The sequence below is a fragment of the Oncorhynchus keta genome, chromosome 23, assembly GCF_023373465.1.
Source record: "Oncorhynchus keta strain PuntledgeMale-10-30-2019 chromosome 23, Oket_V2, whole genome shotgun sequence".
Taxonomy (NCBI): Eukaryota; Metazoa; Chordata; class Actinopteri; order Salmoniformes; family Salmonidae; genus Oncorhynchus; species Oncorhynchus keta.
In genome coordinates, this window is record NC_068443.1 from 42,712,147 (window position 1) to 42,737,368 (window position 25,222).

At 44.3% G+C, this 25,222-nt stretch overlaps 1 protein-coding gene across 2 annotated transcripts in view; it reads left to right on the forward strand.

The window, feature by feature from the left end:
• Nucleotides 1–2,001: 2,001 nt before the first annotated feature.
• Nucleotides 2,002–25,222, forward strand: part of ccdc18 (coiled-coil domain containing 18) — a 36,435-nt gene continuing 13,214 nt past the window's right edge. Inside the window, exons 1-16 of one of the 2 annotated variants that reach the window (XM_035800544.2) lie at nucleotides 2,002–2,393; nucleotides 2,593–2,797; nucleotides 3,012–3,167; nucleotides 3,257–3,366; nucleotides 3,509–3,637; nucleotides 3,880–3,976; nucleotides 4,066–4,187; nucleotides 16,676–16,985; nucleotides 17,108–17,195; nucleotides 17,531–17,748; nucleotides 18,011–18,121; nucleotides 18,280–18,411; nucleotides 18,717–18,851; nucleotides 19,066–19,143; nucleotides 19,422–19,538; nucleotides 19,727–19,894. In XM_035800544.2, the coding sequence (XP_035656437.1) occupies nucleotides 2,290–2,393; nucleotides 2,593–2,797; nucleotides 3,012–3,167; nucleotides 3,257–3,366; nucleotides 3,509–3,637; nucleotides 3,880–3,976; nucleotides 4,066–4,187; nucleotides 16,676–16,985; nucleotides 17,108–17,195; nucleotides 17,531–17,748; nucleotides 18,011–18,121; nucleotides 18,280–18,411; nucleotides 18,717–18,851; nucleotides 19,066–19,143; nucleotides 19,422–19,538; nucleotides 19,727–19,894 (2,280 nt within the window). In that variant the 5' untranslated portion in view covers nucleotides 2,002–2,289. The remainder of the gene's footprint in view (nucleotides 2,394–2,592; nucleotides 2,798–3,011; nucleotides 3,168–3,256; nucleotides 3,367–3,508; nucleotides 3,638–3,879; nucleotides 3,977–4,065; nucleotides 4,188–16,675; nucleotides 16,986–17,107; nucleotides 17,196–17,530; nucleotides 17,749–18,010; nucleotides 18,122–18,279; nucleotides 18,412–18,716; nucleotides 18,852–19,065; nucleotides 19,144–19,421; nucleotides 19,539–19,726; nucleotides 19,895–25,222) is intronic. The other variant, XM_035800546.2, reaches the window with a different exon arrangement.

Consider the following 25,222-nt stretch of genomic DNA (forward strand, 5'->3'; position numbering starts at 1 on the left):
ATGCGAAACGTCACGTCTGGGAGAAACGTGCACCATCTCTACGGTTAAGCATGGTGGTGGCAGCATCATGCTGTGGGGATGTTTTTCAGGGGCTGGGACTGGGAGACTAGTCAGGATTGAACATCTCTGGAGAGACCTGAAAATAACTGTTCAGCGATACTCCCCATCCAACCGGACAAGGCTTGAGGATCTGCAGAGAGGAATGGGAGAAACTCCCCAAATACAGGTGTGCCAAGGTTGTAGCGTCATACCTAAGGCTGTAGTCGCTGCTAAAGGTGCTTCAACAAAGTACTGAGTAAAGGGTCTGAATAGTTGAGAGTAATCTGCATAGCAATGATAGGAGCGACCATGTGAGGATAGGACTGAGCCGAGTGACTTGGTGTATAGAGAAAAGAGGAGAGGACCGAGAACCTAGTCTTGGGGAACCTCAATAGTGAGAGCATGTGGTGCAGACAGATCCTCTCCACATCACCTGGTAGGAGCGACCTGCCAGGTAGAATGCAATCCAGGAATGTGCAGAGCCTGACACGCCAGGTCTTGAGAGGGTGGAGAGGAGGATCTGATGGTTCACGGTGTCGAGGCAGTGGATAGATCTAGGAGGATGAGAACAGAGAGAGAGAATCAGCTTTGGCAGAGCGGAGAACCTCCGTCAAGAAGATCATTCTGAGAGAGATAACAACAGTTTATTATAGACAGTACGCTCAAGTGTTTTGGGAAGCAGGGACACTAATCTGTTTTTCAATATTTTTTGCAGTGTTTCTTTAGTGCCTTGCCGCAAACAGGATGCATGTTTTGGAATATTTGTATTCTGTACAGGCTTGCTTCTTTTCACTGTGTCAAGTAGGTTAGTATTGTAGAGAAACTACAATGCTGTTGAGCCATCCTCAGTTCTGTTATCACAGACATTAAACTCTGTAACTGTTTTAAAGTCACCATTGTCCTCATGGTGAAATCCCTGAGCAGTTTCCTTCCTCTCCGGCAACTGAGTTAGGAAGGACGCCTATCTTTGTAGTGACTGGGTGTATTGATTCAATACAATTACAGATAATTGTATGCGTGGGGTACAGAGATGAGGTAATCATTCAAAAATCATGTTAAACACTATTACTGCACACAGAGTGAGTCCATGCAACGTATTATGTGACTTGTTAAGCACATTTTCACTACTGAACTTAGGCTTGCCATAACAAAGAAGTTGAATACTTATTGACTCAAGACATTTCAGCTTTTAATTTTTAATTAATTTGTATAAATATCGAAAAACATAATTCCACTTTGATATTATGGGATATTTTGTATAGGCTAGTGACAAACTCAATATAATCCATTTACATTCAGGTTGTAACACCACAAAATGTGGAAAAAGTCAAGGTATGTAAATACTTTCTGAAGGAACTGTAGGTGGTCGATTCCTGGAATCAAGCTGTATATTGCATTGTCTAACGAATGAAGCCACACGTGATAGAAACATATGTATTGGCGCATTCAATTGAATATTGTATTAAACTGTATATATGGCGTTTCTTTCCTTCCTCTTAAATTACTTTCAAAGTAAATGCAATTTTTATGATTGGGCTATCAATGATGACTTGTGTCAAAAGGTTCCTGTGAGAAACGTTTTCTCTATTTATTAAGATGTCTGAGGGTCAGTCTCACATTTCGAAGGGAATTTATTCAGCTACGACTCGTGATATGATATGTTGTTGTCAACGACATGCATCAAAAGTAAACATATCTATGCGTCACTTTTTTCTTTCTTATTATCCACTATATTTCGTCATTCTGCATATTTCTGCTCCACAAATTGAGATGAATAGGAATTTGCCAGAAACCAACACAGATAGAAAGGAAAATTCTAGGAGGCCGGGATGCATATATGCTTTTGAATTGGTCAGCCAAAACGCGCCACCATTCGCGGCCTTTGCAGTTCACGACCTCTTCGTGAAACCAATCACCTTTCACACAGTTCCCTCTCGTCCAATCGAATGACGCGATGCTGAGCGAGATGTTTACATTTTTTTTTTGGCAGTGAGCGACTGAACTGCCAAGCAGTAAAAGATGTTTAAACTTTATGAACCTTTTCAAAGATTACCGCGTATGTTCCTATTCCACTAGCGAAGTAACTTTATCCAGAGTACCACAGCACATAGTTGATATACATCTTCAGTTAGCTAACTAGCTAGCTAACAAATAACCCTAGCAACCTGTTGATTGATAAACTGGCTACGCGAGTTGTTGATGTTAGCTAGCTAGCTAGCTAACGTTAGCGTATGCAAATGACAGCCACCAATGTTTAACAACGACGACGAGGATCTTGTCGAAGATGTGGCCAGTTTAAGGAATCAATTGCGATTGACGGAGATTAGTTTGCAAAGTTTGGGAGAACAATTAAGGTAAGCGACGCTAACTTGCTGCCAGGTGTCAATATAACGTTACTTGGCTAACTTGATTTCCCCAATTTAGTCACAGGTAGGTGCAAGTCAATGCAACTTCCTCACGCACATAGCCCAATTGACTAACAGACTGTTAGGTCCTCTGAAAGTCCAACAGGTGTAGCACTTACTTTGACATGCCTTTTTGCCATCCTCCAAGTCACTCAGGACATGAGAGTCACAGTGAGCGGTCTGAGAGGAGTTTAGTACATGGGTTGCCAGGTCTTCTGTCCCTAGAGGACCTACAGCGGCCTGATGTCCCACATCCTCCACCTGACAACCCAAGTCTTGAGAGACCCCTCCACAGAAGTAGGACAGCTGAGAGACAGGCCTGTGAAAGCCTACCCACCAGTACTGACTCCAGGGTGAGAGAGAGACAGCCACTTTATTTACAGATGGACTGGTCTATGTTACTGTATGTGTGTGGTCATTTGTACACTAACTCTGTAGCTATAATGTCACAGACTTAGTCTGTTTGCTTGACAATCTGAGTTGAGTGTGTTTCTTGTCTTTGATGTTTGTGTGTGAGTTGGGTTTGTGGTTCATGTCTTAACCTGTCTATACCTCTGTATCCATCAGTGCTCCTCGTCTAGGGCAGTGGAGATGGAGGTTGCCCCCCTCAGGAAGAAGCTAGGCTGCCTGCGTCAGGAGAACGCCTCCCTGGCTCTGGAGAACAGACAGCTCATCAGTGACCTGGAGGCGACCCAGATTGAACTGGCCAGCTCTAAAACCAAGGTACTAAGTGAGAACAACCATGCATGTAAAGATCATTGACATTCACTAGGAGAGATGCTAAATGGTCGGTGTATCTGCTCTTTCTTCAGGCCCGTCTCCTGGGCTCCACAGTAGGGGCTAAGACCTCCAGTGTGACCGTCATGAGGGAGCAGATCCTGGGCTTGGAGGCTGAGGTGGAGGCCCAGGCCAAAGAACTCCGGTCAGTAGGCATATTTTTTTTATTGCTGTGTCTTTTTAAATGTAAGATTGTGATTAAGTCTCACTGAATTTGTATTTTCCAATATCCTTTTCAGAATGAAAATAGAACTGAATTGTATGTTGTTGACTTGTTGTTGATTTAGGACTGCAGAGTTGAAGGCAGAGCAGAGCCAGCAGGCAGCAACTCAAAGTGACAGACAGGTAGCCGAACTCCGAGACGAACTGAGCATGCTCAGAACAGAGCTTGCCGACACAACCAGACAAGGAAAACGGTAACACTTGGCACTTGTTTCCCCTTGCATTAATTTGTTTTTAGCTTTGATTCTCCCCATCTAAAATAATTTGTCCCCCATTGTTCTCAATTGATTTTGTTGCTGGCATCCTATAGGATGGTCCTTTGTGCCCGGACATAGGCAACAATCCAACTAAGGAAAACACTGACACTTGTTGCTCATTCACAATGTCTTTTAGTGTGAAATAACGACAATGTACTGAGCTGTCTCGTTTCTTACAGAGCGGAGCAACAAAGGAACCAAGCCCTTCGCAATGCGGAGAAACTCACAGACGCTTTCAAAGACTACAAGACAAATATTTCCATTAAGCTGAAAAAGGTAACTCATTGAACCCTTACTTAGTTCAGCATAGGCAATAATGAGTAGTGACCGCCCCTTTGACCTTATGGCTCGACTGTGTTTCCAAGGTCATGGAGAGCGAGAGCAAGCTGAAGGAGAGTCTCATCGTGTGTGACCGCGAGAGAGAGGAGCTGGAGAGCAAGTGCACCGTGTTGGAGAGAGCGCGAGAAGAGCAGGGCCAAACCATCAGGTGGGTGTGGGGCATTATCATCAACAGGGCCTAAAATTACCACCTGCCAAAATGCGGGTAGAGTCAGACATTGGCGGGTAATGTGTCTACTTACCAGCCACGTTGGTGTAGTGGCCAGGGCTCCACAGTGCACGCACTTCACTCGCACTTGTGAATAAAAAAATAATTACGTATGATCGTATTTAGAGCAAAATAAATACTGCGGTAGCTGTTTTCAAAGTATTTCTGCCTTTTTGTTTCAATTTACCACTACTTCTTACTGGTTATACATTAGTTTTTAGAAACATTACAAAGCATGCGCATCTGTTTTGTTGGTGTAATTAAACCGAACAAAAATCTTTTGATTGGTAAAAAAAAATCTGAGTGGGTGATAGATGTTAGTATCTACCTGTCGTAAGTGGCTGGTGAACACAAGTTAATTTTAAAGCCCTGATCATCAACGGAGTTGAGTAGCTAGCTATACGGTTCGCGGTGTTGAATTGAGATTTTGGCCTACACACAATAAATGTAAAAGTGGAATTATGCTTTCAGATATTTTTTGGGACCAATTAATTAAAAATTAAAAGCTGAAATGTCTTGAGTCAATAAGTATTCAACTTCTTTGTTATGGCAAGCCTAAGTAAGTTTAGTAGTAAGAATGTGCGTAACAAGACCCATAATAAGTTGCATAGACTCACTCTGTGTGCAGTAATAGTGTTTAACATGATTTCTGAATGACTACCTCATCTCTGTACCCCACACATACAATTATCTGTAAGATCCCTCATCTCTGTACCCCACACATACAATTATCTGTAAGATCCCTCATCTCTGTACCCCACACATACAATTATCTGTAAGGTCCCTCATCTCTGTACCCCACACATACAATTATCTGTAAGGTCCCTCATCTCTGTACCCCACACATACAATTATCTGTAAGATCCCTCATCTCTGTACCCCACACATACAATTATCTGTAAGGTCCCTCATCTCTGTACCCCACACATACAATTATCTGTAAGGTCCCTCATCTCTGTACCCCACACATACAATTATCTGTAAGATCCCTCAGTCAAGCAGTCAATTTCAAACACAGATTCAACCACAAAGACCAGGGAGGTTTTCCAATGCATCACAAAGAAGGGCACCTATTGGTAGATGGGTAAAAAAAAAAAAGCTGACATTGAATATCCCTTTGAACATGGTGATGTTATTAATCACACTTTGGATGGTGTATCAATACACCCAGTCCAGGATTTCCATTAGCCGCTAGTAGCCAACCTTTGTCCAATATTGTTTTTTGGAAAACCACATAAATGATAATAATACCCCCAAAAAATCCTATTTCCAAAAAATGTTTTTTAGCCTATTCATTAGTAGAAATACCAGTCGATGGAAATATTTTTGTTTATTGAATGGGCATGCTTATCAGTCTTTAAGGGAATTTCAATAATATTTGTGGAATTAAATTAGGTTGTGTGTACGGTATTCGTTATGCATCTTATTTATCACACGCGTACAGCATACAGATACAGAGTGGAACATTTGAGCTGCTGCAGCATCTTGTTGTTCTTCCAAGACAACTGGGAACTCTGAAATATACAAATTCCGATTTGGATGACCATTCAAATCAAATCTTATGGTTAGCGGATGTTAATGCGAGTGTAGCGAAATGCTTGTGCTTCTAGTTCCGACAATGCAGTAATAACCAACGAGTAATCTAACCTAACAAATTTTCACAACAGCTACCTTATACACACACAAGTGATGGTACAGAGCGGCATAGGCAAGATGCAGTAGATGGTATCGAGTACAGTATATACATATGAGATGAGTAATGTAGGGTATGTAAACATTATATTAAGTGGCATTGTTTAAAGTGGCTAGTGATACATTTTTTACATACATTTTTCCATTATTAAAGTGGCTGGAGTCGAGTCGGTATGTTGGCAGCAGCTACTCAATGTTAGTGGTGGCTGTTTAACAGTCTGATTGCCTTGAGATAGAAGCTGTTTTTCAGTCTCTCAGTCCCTGCTTTGATGCACCTGCACTGACCTCGCTTTCTGGATGATAGCGGGGTGAACAGGCAGTGGCTCGTGACATCGGGTGGTGTAGGTGTCCTGGAGAGCAGGTAGGTTGCCCCCGGTGATGCGTTGTGTAGACCTCACTACCCTCTGGAGAGCCTTACGGATGTGGGTGGAGCAGTTGCCGTACCAGGCGGTGATACAGCCGTACCAGGCGGTGATACAGCCGTACCAGGCGGTGATACAGCCGTACCAGGCGGTGATACAGCCGTACCAGGCGGTGATACAGCCCGACAGGATACTCTTGATTGTGCATCTGTAAACGTTTGTGAGTGCTTTTGGTGACAAACCAAATGTCTTCAGCCTCCTGAGGTTGAAGAGGCGCTGCTGCACCTTCTTCACCACACTGTCTGTGTGGGTGGACCAATTGTTTGTCCGTGATGTGTACGCCGAGGAACTTAACTTTCTACCCTCTCCACTACTGTCCCGTCAATGTGGATAGGGGGGTGCTCCCTCGGCTGTTTCCTTAAGTCCATGATCATCTCCTTTGTTTTGTTGACGTTGAGCGTGAGGTTATTTTCCTGACACCACACTCATATAATGAGGCATTTTTTTGCCTCGCTTCAAAGTAGCCTATTAGATATCCTCTCTTTCTAAATTTCATGTCTTGTCACGTGAAACCGCTCGCGTGCAATGCCCTTTTGACAACTGTGTTCCCTCTAAATGCATTATGGGACGAAGATAATATAATAATATATGCCATTTAGCAGACGCTTTTATCCAAAGCGACTTACAGTCATGTGTGCATACATTCTCCGTATGGGTGGTCCCGGGACTCGAACCCACTACCCTGGCGTTACAAGCGCCATGCTCTACCAACTGAGCTACAGAAGGACCACACAAGATGTGTGTGTGTGTGTGTAGCCTACTGCCTTGTGAGCTTTGCTGCGCATACAATGTGAAGAAATAATAGTTTATCAACATTTTAAGCTAAAGTCTGCATATCGTTGTATCCTCGATGTACATGTTCTGTTAAAACCTCTAAATTCTGACCACTAGATGGCAGCAGTGTACACTACCATTCAAAAGTTTGGGTCACTTTGAAAACATACATGAAATGAGTTGCAACATGAATAGGAAATATTGTCAAGATCTTGACAAGGTTATAAATAAATGATTTTTATTTGAAATAATAATTGTGTCCTTCAAATGTAGCTTTTGTCAAAGAATCCTCAATTTGCAGCAATTACAGATGGGGACTTCTTACGTACCATACGGTCAGGCTGTTCCCACAACAGATCAATAGGGTTGCGATCCAGTGACTGTGCAGGCCATAGACAGAATACCAGCTGACTGCTTCTTCCCTAAATAGTTATTGCATAGTTTGGAGCTGTGCTTTTGGGTCATTGTCCTGTTGTTGGAGGAAATTGGCTCCAATTAAGCGCCGTTCACAGGGTATGACATGGTGTTGCAAAATGGAGTGATAGCCTTCCTTCTTCAAGATCCCTTTTACCCTGTACAAATCTCCCACTTTACCACCACCAAAGCACCCCCAGACCATCACATTGCCTCCACCACGCTTGACAGATGGCGTCAAGCAGTCCTCTCGCATCTTTTCATTTTCTCTGCATCTCACGAATGTTCTTCTTTGCGATCCGAACATCACAAACTTAGATTAATCTATCCATAACACTTTTTTTACAATCTTCCTGTGTCTGTTCTTTTCCCATCTTAATCTTTTTGTTTTATTGGCCAGTCTGAGATATGGCTTTTTCTTTGCAACTCTGCCTAGAAGGCCAGCATCCCGGAGTCGCCTCTTCACTGTTGACGTTGAGACGGGTGTTCTGCGGGTACTATTTAATGAAGATACCATTTGAGGTCTTGTGAGGTGTCTATTTCTCAAACTAGACACTCTAATGTACTTGTCCTCTTGCTCAGTTGTGCACCGAGGCCTCCCACTCTTTCTATTCTGGTTAGGGCCAGTTTGCGCTGTTCTGTGAAGGGAGTAGTACATAGCGTTGTATGAGATATTCAGTTTCTTGGCAATTTCTCGCATGGAATAGCCTTCATTTCTCAGAAGAAGATTAGATTGATCAAGTAGCCCTTTAAAATTATACATTTGGATTAGCTAACTCAACGTGCCAATGGAACACAGGAGTGATGGTTGCTGATAATGGGCCTCTGTACGCCTATGTAGATATTCCATTAAATGTCAGCCGTTTCCAGCTACAATAGTCATTTACAACATTAACAATGTCTACACTGTATTTGTGATCAATTTGATGTTATTTTAAATGGACAAAAAATGTGATTTTCTTTCAAAAACAAAAGAAACATGTAAGTGACCCCAAACTTTTGAACTGTTAGTGTACAGTTGAAGTCAGAAGTTTACATACACTTAGGTTGGAGTCATTAAAACTAGTTTATTAACCACTCCACAAATTTCTTGTTAGCAAACTGTAGTTTTGGCAAGTTGGTTAGGACATCTACTTTGGGCATGACACAAGTAATCTTTGCAACAATTGTTGACTGACAGTTTATTTCACTTATAATTCACTGTATCACAATTCCAGTGGGTCAGAAGTTTACATACACTAAGTTGACTGAAATTCCAGAAAATGTCATGGCTTTAGAAGCTTCTGATAGGCTAATTGGCATCATTTGAGTCAATTGTAGTTTTACCTGTAGAGATATTTCAAGGCTTACCTTCAAACTCAGTGTCTGGTTCATCCTTGGGAGCAATTTCCAAACAAATCAAATCAAATGTATTTGTAACATACACATGGTTAGCAGATGTTAATGCGAGTGTAGCGAAATGCTTGTGCTTCTAGTTCCGACAATGCAGTAATAACCAACGAGTAATCTAGCTAACACTTTCAAAACTACTACCTTATAGACACAAGTGTAAGGGGATAAAGAATATGTACATAAAGATATATGAATGAGTGATGGTACAGAGCGGCATAGGCAAGATACAGTAGATGGTATCGAGTACAGTATATTCATATGAGATGAGTATGTAAACAAAGTGGCATAGTTAGTGGCTAGTGATGAATGATGTAGGGTATGTAAACATTATATTAGGAAGCATTGTTTAAAGTGGCTAGTGATATATTTCACATCATTTCCCATCAATTCCCATTATTAAAGAGGCTGGAGTTGAGTCAGTGTGTTGGCAGCAGCCACTCAATGTTAGTGGTGGTTGTTTAACAGTCTGATGGCCTTGAGATAGAAGCTGTTTTTCAGTCTCTCTGTCCCAGCTTTGATGCACCTGTACTGACCTCGCCTTCTGGATGATAGCGGGGTGAACAGGCAGTGGCTCGGGTGGTTGTTGTCCTTGATGATCTTTATGGCCTTCCTGTGACATCATGTGCTATAGGTGTCCTGGAGGGCAGGTAGTTTGCCCCCGGTGATGCGTTGTGCAGACCTCACTACCCTCTGGAGAGCCTTACGGTTGTGGGCGGAGCAGTTGCCGTACCAGGCGGTGATACAGCCCGACAGAATGCTCTCGATTATGTATCTATAGAAGTTTGTGAGTGCTTTTGGTGACAAGCCGAATTTCTTCAGCCTCCTGAGGTTGAAGAGGCCCTGCTGCGCCTTCTTCACGATGCTGTCTGTGTGGGTGGACCAATTCAGTTTGTCTGTGATGTGTACGCCGAGGAACTTAAAACTTACTACCCTCTCCACTACTGTTCCATCGATGTGGACAGGGGGGTGTTCCCTCTGTTGTTTCCTGAAGTCCACAATCATCTCCTTAGTTTTGTTGACGTTGAGTGTGAGGTTATTTTCCTGACACCACACTCCGAGGGCCCTCACCTCCTCCCTGTAGGCCGTCTCGTCGTTGTTGGTAATCAAGCCTACCACTGTTGTGTCGTCCGCAAACTTGATGATTGAGTTGGAGTACGTGGCCACGCAGTCGTGGGTGAACAGGGAGTACAGGAGAGGGCTCAGAGCGCACCCAGTGATGAGGATCAGCGGAGTGGAGATATTGTTTCCTACCTTCACCACCTGGGGCGGCCCGTCAGGAAGTCCAGGACCCAGTTGCACAGGGCACGGTCGAGACCCAGGGTCTCGAGGTTGATGACGAGCTTGGAGGGTACTATGGTGTTAAATGCTGAGCTGTAGTCGATGAACAGCGTTCTCACGTAGGTATTCCTCTTGTCCAGATGGGTTAGGGCAGTGTGCAGTGTGGTTGAGATTGCATCGTCTGTGGACCTATTTGGGCGGTAAGCAAATTAGAGTGGGTCTAGGGTGTCAGGTAGGGTGGAGGTGATATGGTCCTTGACTAGTCTCTCAAAGCACTTCATGATGACGGAATGGAGTGCTACGGGGCGGTAGTCGTTTAGCTCAGTTACCTTAGCTTTCTTGGGAACAGGAACAATGGTGGCCCTCTTGAAGCATGTGGGAACAGCAGACTGGAATAGGGATTGATTGAATATGTCCGTAAACACACCAGCCAGCTGGTCTGCGCATGCTCTGAGGACGCGGCTGGGGATGCCATCTGGGCCTGCAGCCTTGCAAGGGTTAACACGTTTAAATGTTTTCCTCACGTCAGCTGCAGTGAAGGAGGTCGGCTGCAGTGAAGGAGAGTCCGCATGTTTTGGTTGCGGGCCGTGTCAGTGGCACTGTATTGTCCTCAAAGCGGGCAAAAAGTTATTTAGTCTGCCTGGGAGCAAGACATCCTGGTCCGTGACGGGGCTGGTTTTCTTTTTGTAATCCGTGATTGACTGTAGACCCTGCCACATACCTCTTGTGTCTGAGCCGTTGAATTGAGATTCTACTTTGTCTCTATACTGACGCTTAGCTTGTTTGATTGCCTTGCGGAGGGAATAGCTACACTGTTTGTATTCGGTCATGTTTCCGGTCATCTTGCCACGATTAAAAGCAGTGGTTCGCGCTTTCAGTTTCACGGGAATGCTGCCATCAATCCACGGTTTCTGGTTTGGGAATGTTTTAATCGTTGCTATGGGAACGACATCTTCAACGTACGTTCTAATGAACTCGCACACCGAATCAGCGTATTCGTCAATGTTGTTATTTGACGCAATACGTCTGCAGGTACCACGTTCATCTGTACAAACATTAGTACGCAAGTATAAACATCATGGGACCACGCAGTCGTCATACCGCTCAGGAAGGAGACACGTTCTGTCTCCTAGAGATGATGACTTTTGTTCGAAAAGTGTAAATCAATCCCAGAACAACCGCAATAAACCACGTGAAGATGATGGAGGAAACGGGTACAAAAATATCTATAATCCACAGTTAAACAAGTCTTATATCGACATAACGTGAAAGGCCGCTCAGCAAGGAAGAAACCACTGCTCCAAAACCGCCATAAAATTGCCAGACTACGGGTTGCAACTGCATATGGGGACAAAGATTGTACTTTTTTGGAGAAATGTCCTCTGGTCTGATGAATCAAAAATAGAACTGTTTGGCCATAATGACCATCGTTATGTTTGGAGGAAAAGTGGGGAGGCTTGCAAGCCGATGAACACCATCCCAACAGTGAAGCATGGGGGTGGCAGCATCATGTTGTGAGGATGCTTTGTTGCAGGAGGGACTGGTGCATTTCACAAAAATAGATGGCATCATGAGGGAAGGAAATGATGTGGATATATTGAAGCAACTTCTCAAGACATCAGTCAGGAAGTTCAAGCTTGGTTTCAAATGGGTCTTACAAATTGACAATGACCCCAAGCATTCTTCTAAAGTTGTGGCAAAATGGCTTAGGGACAACAAAGTCAAGGTATTGGAGTGGCCATCACAAAGCCCTGACCTCAACCCTATAGAAAATGTGTGGGCAGAACTGAAAAAGCGTGTGTGAGCAAGGAAGCCAACAAAACCTGACTCAGTTACACCATTTCTGTCAGGAGGAATGGGACAAAATTCACCCAACTTATTGTGAGAAGCTCCCTGAAACGTTTCACCCAAGTTAAACGATTGAAAGGCAATGCTACCAAATACAAATTGAGTGTATGTAAACCTCTGACCCACTGAGAATTTGATGAAAGAAATAAAAGCTGAAATAAATCATTCTGTCTACTATTATTCTGACATTTCACATTATTAAAATATTGTGGTGATCCTAAGACATGGATTTTTTATTGGGATTAAATGTCAGGAATTGTGAAAAACTGAGTTTTTAAATGTACTTTGCTAAGGTGTATGTATACTTCTGACTTCAACTGTATATGCAACATTTTAGACTGATCGTTGCATTTCTGTTCAAAATGTTGTTTCAAGACTGACTAAATGTGGCCAATTGGTTTATTAATCCATTTTCAAGTTCATAACTGTGCATTCTAAAACAATAGCATGGTATTCTTTCACTGTAATAGTGACTGTTATTTGGGCAGTACAGTTAGATTAACAAGAATGTCAGCTTTCTTTCGATATCAGATATGTCTATGTCCTGGGAGATGTTCTTGTTACTTACATCTTCAGGCTAATGAGATTAGCATATGTTAGCTCAACCGGACCGCAGGGGACCCACCGATCCTGTAGAGGTTTTAATTAATATGAATTACCATATTCTAAGTGTCATTTCTGTCATTCTGAGCAATGTAGGTGGATGCCCTAATCAGGTTAAGAACCCAATGCATATGGGTCTGGTACATTTCTCAAATGTCAGGCAAATTTAAAATGTCAAGCGCCACATTTTCCTAACGAAAACCCTGCCCCAGTCAGTTCAAAGATACAGGCGTCCTTCCAAACTCAGTTGCTGGAGAGGAAGAAAACTGCTCAGGGATTTCACCATGAGGACAATTGTGACTTTAAAAAGTTAATGTCTGTGAGAGGAGAACTGAGGATGGATCAACAACGTTGTAAATACACCACAATACTAACCTATTTGACAGAGTGAAAAGAAGGAAGCCTGTACAGAAAACAAATATTACAAAACATGAAATCTGTTTGCAACGGGGCACTAATGTATACTGCAAAAAATGTGGCAAAGCAATTCACTTTTTGTCCTGTATACAAAGTGTTGTGTTTGGGGCAAATCCAATATAACACATTACTGAGTACCATAGTCCATATTGTCATGCGTAGTGGCGGCTGCATCATGTTATGGGTATGCTTGTAATCATTAAAGACTGAGGAGTTTTTCAGGATAAAAAATAAATGGAATGAATCTATGCACAGGTAAAATCCTGGAGGAAAACTTGGTTAATTTTGCTTTCCACCAGACACTAGGAGATGAATTCACCTTTCAGCAGGACAAAAACCAGAAACCCAAGTTGCTGTGAATGTTTCTGAGTTGCCGATTTACAGTTTTGACTTAAATTTACTTGAAAGTCTATGGCAAGAGCTAAAAATGTTTGTCCAGCCAATCAACAACCAATTTGACAGAGCTTGAATAATTTTAAGAATAATGGGAAAATATCTAGGAAGATGGCGCCGGAGGGGATGGCTGCCGTTTTATTGGCTCTTCACCAACCGTGATATTTATTTTTTTTTTTTTCGCATTGTTAAATGTATTTTGTTCATAATGTTGCTGCTACTGTATCGTATGACCGAAAAGAGCTTCTGGACATCACAACAGCGATTATTCACCTCGAATTGGACGAAGAATCTTTCTTTAATGAGACGGGCGGGAAGGATATACTCCAAACACCTGAACAGGCCCTTATCCCCATCATTTGCAGGAGAAAGAAACAGAGATTTCACGGAAAGAGATCGGGGTACCTTGTGAGTGGCTAATCTGCCGCTGCCATCCGTACTGTTAGCTAACGTTCATTTGGTAGAAAATAATTGGGACAAAATTTCCTACCAATGGGACATTAATAACTGTAGTATCTTATGTTTCACCAAGTCGTGACTGAACGACGACATTAATAAAATACAGCTGGCGGGTTATACACACTATCGTCTGGATAGAACAGCAGCCTCTGGTAAGACACGGGGCATATGCATATTTGTAAACAACAGCTGGTGCACGATATCTAAGGAAGTCTCAGCTGTTGCTCGCCTGAGGTAGAGCATCTCATGATAAGCTGTAGACCACACTATCTACCTAGAGAGTTTTCAGTGTATTTTTCATAGCTGCCAACATTCCACCACAGACTGATGCTGGCACTAAAACCGCACTCAATGAGCTGTATACCGCCATAAGCAAACAAGAAAACGCTCATCCAGAGGCGGCGCTACTAGTGGCCAGGGACTTTAATGCAGGGAAATTTAAATAATTTCTATCAGCATGTTAAATGTGCAACCAGAGGAGGAGCAAACTCTTGACCACCTTTAACGCCACACACAGAGATGCGCACAAAGCTCTCCCTCGCCCTCCATTTGGCAAATCTGACCATAAATCTATCCTCCTGATTCCTGCTTACAAGCAAATATTAAAGCAGGAAGCACCAGTGACTGTCTATTAAAAAAAGTGGTCAGTTGAAACAGTTGCTAAACTATGGGACTGCTTGCACAAACTGGAATATGTTCCGGGATTCTTCCGATGGCATTGAGGAGTACATCGCATCAGTCACTGGCTTCATCAATAAGTGCATCGATGATGTCGTCCCAACAGTGACTGTACGTACATACCCCAACCAGAAGCCATGGATTACAGGCCACATCCGCACTGAGTTAAAGGCTAGAGCTTCCGCTTTCAAGGAGCGGCACTCTAACCCGGAAGCTTATAAGAAATCCCGCTATGCCCTCCGAACTGTCAAACAGACAAAGCGTCAATACGGGACTAAGATCGAATCGTACTACACCGGCTCTGACGCTCGTCAGATGTGGCAGGACTTGCAAACCATTATAGACTACAAAGGGAAGCACAGCCGAGAGCTGCCCAGTGACACGAGCCTATCAGACGAGCTAAATTACTTCTATCCTCGCTTCGAGGCAAATAACACAAACATGCATGAGAGCATCAGCTGTTCCGGACGAATGTGTAATCACACTCTCCGCAGTCGATGTGGGTAAGACCTTTAAACAGGTCAACATTCACAAGGCCGCAGGACCAGACGGATTACCAGGATGTGTACTCTGAGCATGCGCTGACCAACTGGCAAGTGTTTTCACTGACATTTTCAACTTCTCCCTGTCTGAGTCTGTAATACCAACATGTTTCAAGCAAACCACCATAGTCCCTGTGCCCAAGAACACTAAGGTAACACGCCTAGATGACTACCAACCTGTAGCACTTGCGTCTGTAGCCATGAAATGCTTTGAAAGGCTGGTCATGGATCACATCAACACCATTATACCAGAAACCCTAGACCCACTCCAATTTGCATACCGCCCCAACAGATCCACAGATGATGCAATCTCTATTGCACTCCACACTGCCCTTTCACACCTGGACAAAAGGAACACCTATGTGAGAATTTTATTAATTGACTACAGCTCAGCGTTCAACACCATAGTGCCCTTAAAGCTCATTACTTAGCTAAGGACCCTGGGACTAAACACCTCCCTCTGCAACTAGATCCTGTTTTTGCTGATGGGCCGCCCCCAGGTGGTAAGGATAGGTAACAACACATCCGCCACGCTGATCCTCAATATGGGGGCCCCACAGGGGTGCGTGCTCAGCCCCCTACGGTACTCCCTGTTCACTCATAACTGCACGGCCAGGCACGACTCCAACACCATCATTAAGTTTTCTGATCACCGACAACAATGAGACAGCCTATAGGGAGGAGGTCAGAGACCTGACTGTGTGGTGCAAGGACAACAACCTCTCCCTCAACGCGACTGCAAGGCACTACTGAGGGTAGTGCATATGGCCCAGTCCATCACCGGGGCCAAGCTTCCTGCCATCCAGGACTTCAAAACCAGGCGGTGTTAGAGGAAGGCCCAGACTCCAGCCACCCTAGGCTCCAGCCACCCTACCTCACGGCAAACTTTACCTGAGCAGTCCCCACTTCTATGCTGCTGCTACTCTGTTATTGTCTGTGCATAGTCACTTTAATAACTTTATCTACATGTACATATTACCTCGATACTGGTGCCCCCTCACACTGACTCTGTACCAGTACCCCCTGTATATAGCCTCGCGGTGTTTACTGCTGCTCTTTAATTATTTGTTATTCTTATGTCTTACTTTTTGGGGAGTATTTTCTTTAAAACTGCATTGTTGGTTAAGGGCTTGTATGTAAGCATTTCACTTGTAAGGTTGTTGTATTCGGCCATGTGACATTAAAAAAAAAACTTATATTGGCAAATATTGCACAATCCAGGTGTGGAAAGCTCTTAGAGACTTACCCTGAAGGACTCTGTTGTAATCTCTGCCAAAGCTGATTCTACAAAGTATTGAGTCTGGTGTGAAATACTTATGTAAATGAGTTATTGCTGTATTTAATTTTCAATATATTTGCAAACATGCTTTTTCTTTGTAATTATGTGGTGTTGTTTTACACACTATCTATTGAATCCATTTTGATTTCAGGCTTTAACACAACAACATGTGGAATAAGTCAAGGGGGTATGAATACTTTCTGAATGCACTGTATGTCAATGAAACCATCTCTTTAGTGAGCTGAAGGAGGAGGTCACCCAGGCGCGCACACTCAACACAAAAACCTCTGAGCTCCAAGGACGTCTGGAGGAGGCTGCCCAGCGGGCCTCGCGGCTGGAGATGGAGCTGGGGGAGAGGGCCTTGGAGGCCAGGGAGCTCCACAGGGAGACGGAGGACCTCCGGGCCCTTACCCAGTGCCAGGAACACAGGCTGGTCCAATGCCAGAGAGAGGCCCAGCAGAGCCTGGCTGAATTATCTAGTCTGGAGAGTATATTGGCTTTGCTGCACCTCCGAGAGGTATGGAGGATTGGGGACATGTACACGCACGTACGTTGACACGTACAGTCACTCACATTCAGACATATATTTATATGCACAAAAACAGACCGTCAACTTGGGGCGATGGGGAGATACTTATTTAGCCACTTGATGGGGTTGTGTTGTTACAGGGTGACGAGGGACCTCTCTGTGTGAAGCCCTGTATGCTGCTCCCAGTGGATTACACAGGAACGACAGACCCACTCAGACCCAAGCCAGGTGTGTGTGCAGTACAACCGAATCCCAGGCGGCTGGTGGCACATTCATTGGGGAGGAAAGGTTCATAGTAATGACTGGAACGGAATTGATGGAATGGTATCACAAGTTTGATACCATCCCATTCTCGCCATCATTATGAGCCGTCCTCCCTTCACCAGCCTCCTGTGAACCAGATGTATGTCTTTGTACTGAGTTGATGTATTTATTTGGTAGCCTATGGTTGTTGGGCTGTGTGATAAATAAAATAATAATCTTGTTCTCTTCTACCTACCCCCTCTTCCAATCCATCCATCTCCCCCTCCTCCCTCTACACCCCCCTCCCCCCACTCCTCCAGGTGAGCGATACCAGCAGCTGCTCCCAGTGCTCCAGGCGGTGGAGGCAGAGCGGGGCAGACAGAGCTCCCTGGCCTCCAGGCTCCAGGAGAGGCTGTCTAAAGCCCAGGAGGAAGTCTCCTCCCTGCACAGCTCCATGGCCCAGAGGGCCTCCCACTACCAGCAGGTCCACAGCGAGCTGCTCCAGAGGGCCAGCCTGGCTACCGATGCCGAGAAGGAGGTGAGGAGAGTGAGTGGGGAAGGGGAGAGGTGTGTGTGTGTGTGTGTGTGTGTGTGTGTGTGTGTGTGTGTGTGTGTGTGTGTGTGTGTGTGTGTGTGTGTGTGTGTGTGTGTGTGTGTGTGTGTGTGTGTGTGTGTGTGTGTGTGTGTGTGTGCGTGTGCGTGTGTGCGTGCGTGCGTGCGTGCTGCGTGTATCTGATGTGTGAGTCGTATTTGTTGAATTCTGACCGTCACCCCACGGTGGTCTTGCTGTCCTGCTACAGTTGAAGAAGAAGAGTGCTCGTGTGGCGGCTCTGGAGAACCAACTGCAGGAGAAGAGCTCTGCCTACTCACTGGCTGCTCTGAAGAACACTCAGCTGGAGCAGGAGCTGCTGGTACGCGCACATACACACACACACACACACACACACACACACACACACACACACGTCACATTAAGTGCCTCATAAAGCATGCTCATTGTTACGAGGTACTCTCTTTCTCTACTTCTCTTTCTCTCTCCCTTTTTCTCTCTCTCTTTCTCTCATCCCAGGAGAAGGCCAGTGCTATCCAGCACTACCAGTCTGTGATGAACAAGAAGCAGAGGGACTTCCAACAGGCTCTGGACAAAAGTAAAAAGGCCCGTGCTGACCAGTGCAAGGAACTGCAGGACAGAGTGGAACTGGTGAGTCTCGTGTTTGTGTGTGGATCTTTCTTCCTCATTCTTGTGTACAGTTCCTGATTCATCGTCAACTTCCTATGCCGCTTTATCGTTGACTTTTTATGGGGCCAGACAGTCTCCATCTTCCTTCTCTCATTTCCTCTATTTTCTAGGAACTGTACAAATAATGGAATCAAGCAAAAGTAAAAAATAAAAATAAAAACATGTTGTTGTGGGCTCTCTCGGTAGTAGTGGCTTTCTCCCTTTTTATCTCTTTGCCTCTGTCCCTCTGTCCCTCTCTCCCTCTCTTCCTCCTTCCCTGTCTCCAGCTGCAGTTGTCTCTGGACCAGACCCGGGCCCAGGTCTCAGAGCTGGAGCAGGCTGTGTGTTGTGCCCAGAGGGAGAGACACGAGGCCCAGAGCACAGCCCACCTATTGCAGGTCTCCCTGGACCAGCTCACACAGGTCAGAACCACCGCAGCTATACAGTTTAATCCTACACATCCTCTCAGGAACCACTGCTCTGTAACTGGGATGCATGGCACGGCAGCCATTTTGTGCCAGAACACTCATTAAATGACATTTCATGACCGTACGTGAAGCCATGGCGTTAATGGAATGAATGGCTTGCTTGTGAGCTGTGCACCTTGTCATGAGATCTCAATGTACTTATCACCAGGAGAGAGAGACCAAAGTGAGACACGGCGAGGAGGCTCTACGGAGTGTCAGAGAGCAGGCCACCGAGTCTTCCACCAAGGTAACAATAAATGGAAGACACTGTATCGAATGCTATACCCAGGTTTTTCTAGCACTCAGTTTAAATGCATATCAACTGTACCGTACTGTACTCTGCAAAGACGCGTGGTGACGACATATCAATATCAAACCGAGTGTCTTGCCGCCATCTTACCGTAGATCGTTGACACGGGCGCGTACGAGCTTCGCAAAGGGATGTATGGCAAAGCAAAGAGGACGGGAACATGTGTGGCTCGACACGGACCGTATTTTATGTTCTGTGTTTATGACGTGTGTCAGGTGAGGCAGCTGGAGACGGCCCTGTCGTCCTGTCGGGATGAGCTGAGCTCCCGCCTACTGCAGACGGAGGACGCTAAGCAGCACTATCAGAGACAGCTGGACGTCAAGGGCAAAGAGGTGTGCGTCTATGTTCCGTGTTGCTACCGCCCTGTTGCTTATACTCCATTGTGACTGTCTGACACGCTCCGTTACCGTGCTTGTGTATGTTTGTCTCACCTTGTCGTCTGTGTGTACGTGTGAGAGAGTCTGTGTGTGTGTGTGTGTGTGTGTGTATAAACCCCTGTCTCTCTCGCTCTACTCCACAGCTGTCGTCTCTGCAGGAGGAGTTGCGTAGCAGCGCTCTGGTGTGTGGCCGCTCCAGTGAGCGCTGTGTCCAGCTTCAGTACTCCCTGCAGCGGCAGCAGAGCATGCTACAGGAGAGCAGCACCCGTGTGGCCGAACTGGAGGAAAGCCAGAGCCAGCTACAGGGACAGGTACGGATGCCTGCTTGGAGAGACTGACGGATGCTCTACCTAGACGCCTGGTAGGAACATGTGTCTTGTAGACAGGGCGGCCGCTGACATCGCAGCGACAGCGAAGGTAAAACACACATTTGTCATGGAGCTCCCTACCGGGACATGGGGACTTGACCCTGGTTGTATCTCAATGGTCAAGTAGTCTTCATGCAGCTGAATAAACAGGACACAGCCTATTATATTGACCTCTGTGTTACAGTGCAAACCACTTCCAGAAAGACTCCCTGAAAAGCAAAATGCGTATATTCTATTAATTCACTTCAACTCATTTTAGTATTTGACCACACTGTTAATTTTTTTTTATTTTTCTCAAAACTCCCCTCACAAAAAAAACACAGTACAATGACTCCATTAACCAAAGCCAGTATACATCTATTCACTTGCGGGCGGGACTTTTCTGTCTACAAAGTGTGGCTTGACAGGGAACATGAGAGCTGAATTTCCCACAGGCAACATGCTTTCTGTGTAAACCTTTTGTCAACTAGGTTATCATCAAGTCTTTCATTTGTTTTAAGGGGAATAATTTAAGTGGCTATTTTACCGTATGAAAAACCATTATACACAGAAATGCAACTTAAAGTAAAACCAGTTGTATTACAGTATTTGGTATTACTAATTGAATATGGGATATATATATACACACACACACACACACACACACTACCGGTCAAAAGTTTTAGAACACCTACTCATTCAAGGGTTTTTCTATTTCTACATTGTAGAGTATTTGTTAAGACATCAAAACTATGAAATAACACACCTGGAATCATGTAGTAAACAAAAAAAGTGTTAAACAAATCAAAATACAGTATATTTGAGATTCTTCAAAGTATGCAGCCTGTCGTTCTTCCTCATTCTCATGGACACTTCCTGATTTATCATCAACTTCCTGTATGCCACTTTTATCTTTCAATATTTTTGGCCAGACAGTCTCACTCTCCCTTATTTAATTTCTTCTCTCTTTCTAGGAAAGAGAACGACAGATCAAATAATGTAATCAAGGAAAAGTACATTTAAAAAAAAAAAAGCCTCCTTGCCCGTCCAATGTTTCCTCATCTCCTACAAAATGTCTCCCTGCAGGCGGTCACGGAGTCCGAGGTGCCAAAGGAGCTCCCTTTCTTCTTTAGGGTTGATGCCCCTATCATCTCCAAGCCTATCGCTGACCTTTTTAACCTGTCTCTCCTCTCTGGGGAGGTTCCCATTGCTTGGAAGGCAGCCACGGTCTGTCCTTTATTTAAAGGGGGAGATCAAGCTGATCCTAACTAGGCCAATTTATATTTTGCCCTGTTTATCAAAATGGTTGGAAAAACTTGTCAATAATCAACTGACTGGCTTTCTTGACCTCTACAGTATTCTCTCTGGTATGCTATCTGGTTTCCACTCAGATTATGGATGTGTTACTGCAACCTTAAAGGTCCTCAATGATGTCACTGTTGCCCTTGATTTTAAGCAATGTGGTGCTGCTATTTTTATTAACTTGGTCAAAGCTTTTGATACGGTAGACCATTCCATTATTGTGGGCCGGCTAAGGAAAGGGAAGATTTTTAACCTTGTCAGCCTTTCGGTTACTAGCCCAACGCTCTAAAGCCAGCTGACGCCCCTCAGGTATATTGGTATCTCAGAGGGGTCTTTGGCCTGGTTTGCTAACTACCTCTCTCAAAGAGTGCAGTGTATAAAGTCAGAACATCTGCTGTCTCAGCCGCTGCCTGTCACCAAGGCTTGATCCTAGGCCCCACGCTCTTCTCAATTTACATCAACAACATAGCTCATGCAGTAGGAAGCTCTCTCATCCATTTATATGCAGATGATACACACTTATACTCAGCTGGCCCCTCCCTGGGTTTTGTGTTAAATGCTTTACAACAAAGCTTTCTTGGTGTCCAAAAAGCTTTCTCTGCCCTTAACCTTGTTCTGAACACCTCCAAACTAAGGTCTTGTTGTTTGGTAAGAAGAATGCCCCTCACCGGTGTTACTCCTTCATCTGAGGATTTAGAGCTTGAGGTAGTCACCTCCATACAAGTACTTGGGATTATGGCTCGATGGTACTCTGTCCTTCTCTCAGCACATATCAAAGCTGCAGGCTAAGGTTAAACTAGACTTGGTTTTCTCTATTGTAATCGCTCCTCTTTCACCCCAGCTGCCAAACTAACCCTGATTTAGATGACCATCCCACCCATGCTAGACTAATTCATAGATCGGCAGGTAAGGGTGCTCTCAAGCGACTCGATGTCCTTTAGCATTCAGCCATCAGATTTGCCACCAACGCGCCAGTATAGGACTCATCACTGCACTCTATACTCCTCTGTAAACTGGTCATCTCTGTATACCCGTCGCAAGACCCACTGGTTGATTCATATTCATATTTATAATTTATATTTCTACTGCAGCCCTCACCCTCCACATACAACACCCATTCTGCCAGTCACATTCTGTTAAAGGTCCCCAAAGAGCATACATCCCTGGGTCGCTCCTCTTTTCGGGTTCGCTGCAGTTAGCGACTGGAAGGAGCTGCAACAAACACTCAAACTGGACCGTTTTATCTCCATCTCTTCATTCAGACTCCATCATGGACACACTTACTGACAGTTGTGGCTGCCTTGTTTGATTTATTGTTGTCTTTACCTTCTTGCCCTTTGTGCTGTTGTCTGAGGCAGTAAAAAGACGATCTTTATACAGTAGCGAGGCTATAAAAGTAGCGAGGCTACATACAGACACCGGTTAGTCGGGCTGATTGAGGTAGTATGTACATGAATGTATAGTTAGTGACTATTCATATATGATAAACAGAGTAGCTGCAGCGTAAAAGAGGGTTTGGGGGGTGAACACAATGCAAATAGTCCGGGTAGCCATTTGATTACCTGTTCAGGAGTCTTATGGCTTGGGGGTAAAAAGTGTTGAGAAGCCTTTTTGTCCTAGACTTGGCACTCCGGTACCGCTTGCTGTGCGGTAGTAGAGAGAACCGTCTATGACGGGTGGCTGGGGTCTTTGACAATTTTTAGGGCCTTCCTCTGAAACCGCCTGGTGTAGAGGTCCTGGATGGCAGGCAGCTTAGCCCCAGTGATGTACTGGGCCGTACGCACAACCCTCTGTAGTGCCTTGCGGTCGGAGGCCGAGCAATTGCCGTACCAGGCAGGTGTGCCATGTTAAAAGTTAATTTGTGAAATGTCTTTCCTTAATGCGTTTGAGACAATCAGTTGTAAGAGTGGTATACAGAACATAGCCCTATTTGGTAAAAGACCAAGTCCATATTATGGCAAGAACAGCTCAAATAAGCAAAGAGAAACGACAGTCCATCATTACTTCAAAACATGAAGGTCAGTCAATCCGGAACAGTCGCACAAAACATCAACCACAGGAAAGGAAGACCCAACTCTGCTGCAGAGGATACATTTATTAGAGTTAACTGCACCTCAGATTGCAGCCCAAATAAATGCTTCACAGAGTTCAAGTAAAAGACACATCTCAACATCAACTGTTCAGAGGAGACTGTGTGAATCAGGCCTTCATGGTTGAATTACTGCAAAGAAACCAGTCCTAAAGGACACCAATAAGAAGGTCAAGAAACACGGAGCCATGGACATTAGACCGGTGGAAATCTGTCCTTTTGGTCTGGAGTCCAAATTTGAGATTTTTTTGCTCCAACTGCTGTGTCTTTGTGAAACCCAGAGTAGGTGAACGGATGATCTCCGCATGTGTGGTTCCCACCTTCAAGCATGGAGGAGGAGGTGTGATGGTGTGGGGGTGCTTTGCTGGTGACACTGTCTGTGATTTATTTAGAATTCAAGGCACTCTTAACCAGCATGGCTACCACAGCATTCTGCAGTGATACGCCATCCCATCTGGTTTGGGCTAAGTGGGACTGTCATTCGTTTTTCAACAGGACAATGAACCAAAACACACTTCCTGGCTGTGTAAGAGCTATTTGATCAATAAGAAGAGTGATGGAGTGCTGTATCAGATGACCTGGCCTCCACAATCACCCGACCTCAACCCAATTGAGATGGTTTGGGATGAGTCGGACCGCAGAGTGAAGGAAAAGCAGTCAAGAAGTGCTCAGCATATGTGGGAACTCCTTCAAGACTGTTGGAAAAGCATTCCAGGTGTAGCTGGTTGAATTTTTTATTTATTTTATTTCACCTTTTATTTTACCTGGTAGGCCAGTTGAGAACAAGTTCTCATTTACAACTGCGACCTGGCCAGGATAAAGCAAAGCAGTACGACAAAAACAACACAGAGTTCACATGGGATAAACAAATGTACAGTCAATAACACAATAGAAACATCTGTATACAGTGTGTAAAAATGAAGTAAGGAGGTAAGGCAATAAATAGGTTAATAGTGGCGAAGTAATTGCAATTTAGCAATTTACACTGGAGTGATATGTGCAGATGAGGTTGTACCAGTAGAAATACTGGTGTGCAAAAGAGCAGGAAAACAAATATGGGGATGGGGTATGTAAGTTGGTTGGATGGGCTATTTACAGATGGGCTATGTACAGCTGCAGTGATCGGTAAGCTGCTCTGACAGCTGACGCTTAAAGTTAGTGAAGGTGATGCAGTTGAAGTCGGAAGTTTACATACACTTAGGTTGGAGTCATTAAAACTCATTTTTCAACCACTCCACAAATGTCTTGTTAACAAACTATAGTTTTGGCAAGTCAGTTAGGACATCTACTTTGTGCATGACAAAAATAATTTATCCAACAATTGTTTAAAGACAGAGTATTTAACTTATAATTCACTGTATCACAATTCCAGTGGGTCAGAAGTTTACATACACTAAGTTGACTGTGCCTTTAAACAGCTCGGAAAATTCCAGAAAAGGATGTCATGGCTTTAGAAGCTTCTGATAGGCTAATTGACATAATTTGAGTCAATTGGAGATGTACCTGTGGATGTATTTCAAAGCCTACCTTCAAACTCAGTGCCTCTTTACTTGACATAATGGGAAAATCAAGAGAAATCAGCCAAGACCTCAGAAATTGTTTTTGTAGACCAACACATGTCTGGTTCATCGAAAAGTGCAAATCAATCCCAGAACAACAGCAAAGGACCTTGTGAAGATGCTGCAGGAAACAGGTACAAAAGTATCTATATCCACAGTAAAACGAGTCCTATATCGACAACCTGAAACTCAGCAAGGAAGAAGCCACTGCTCCAAAACCGCCAGACTACGGTTTGCAACTGCACATGTGGACAAAAATAATACTTTTTGGAGAAATGTTCCCTGTTCTGATGAAACAAAAATGGAACTGTTTGGCCATAATGACCATCGTTATGTTTGGAG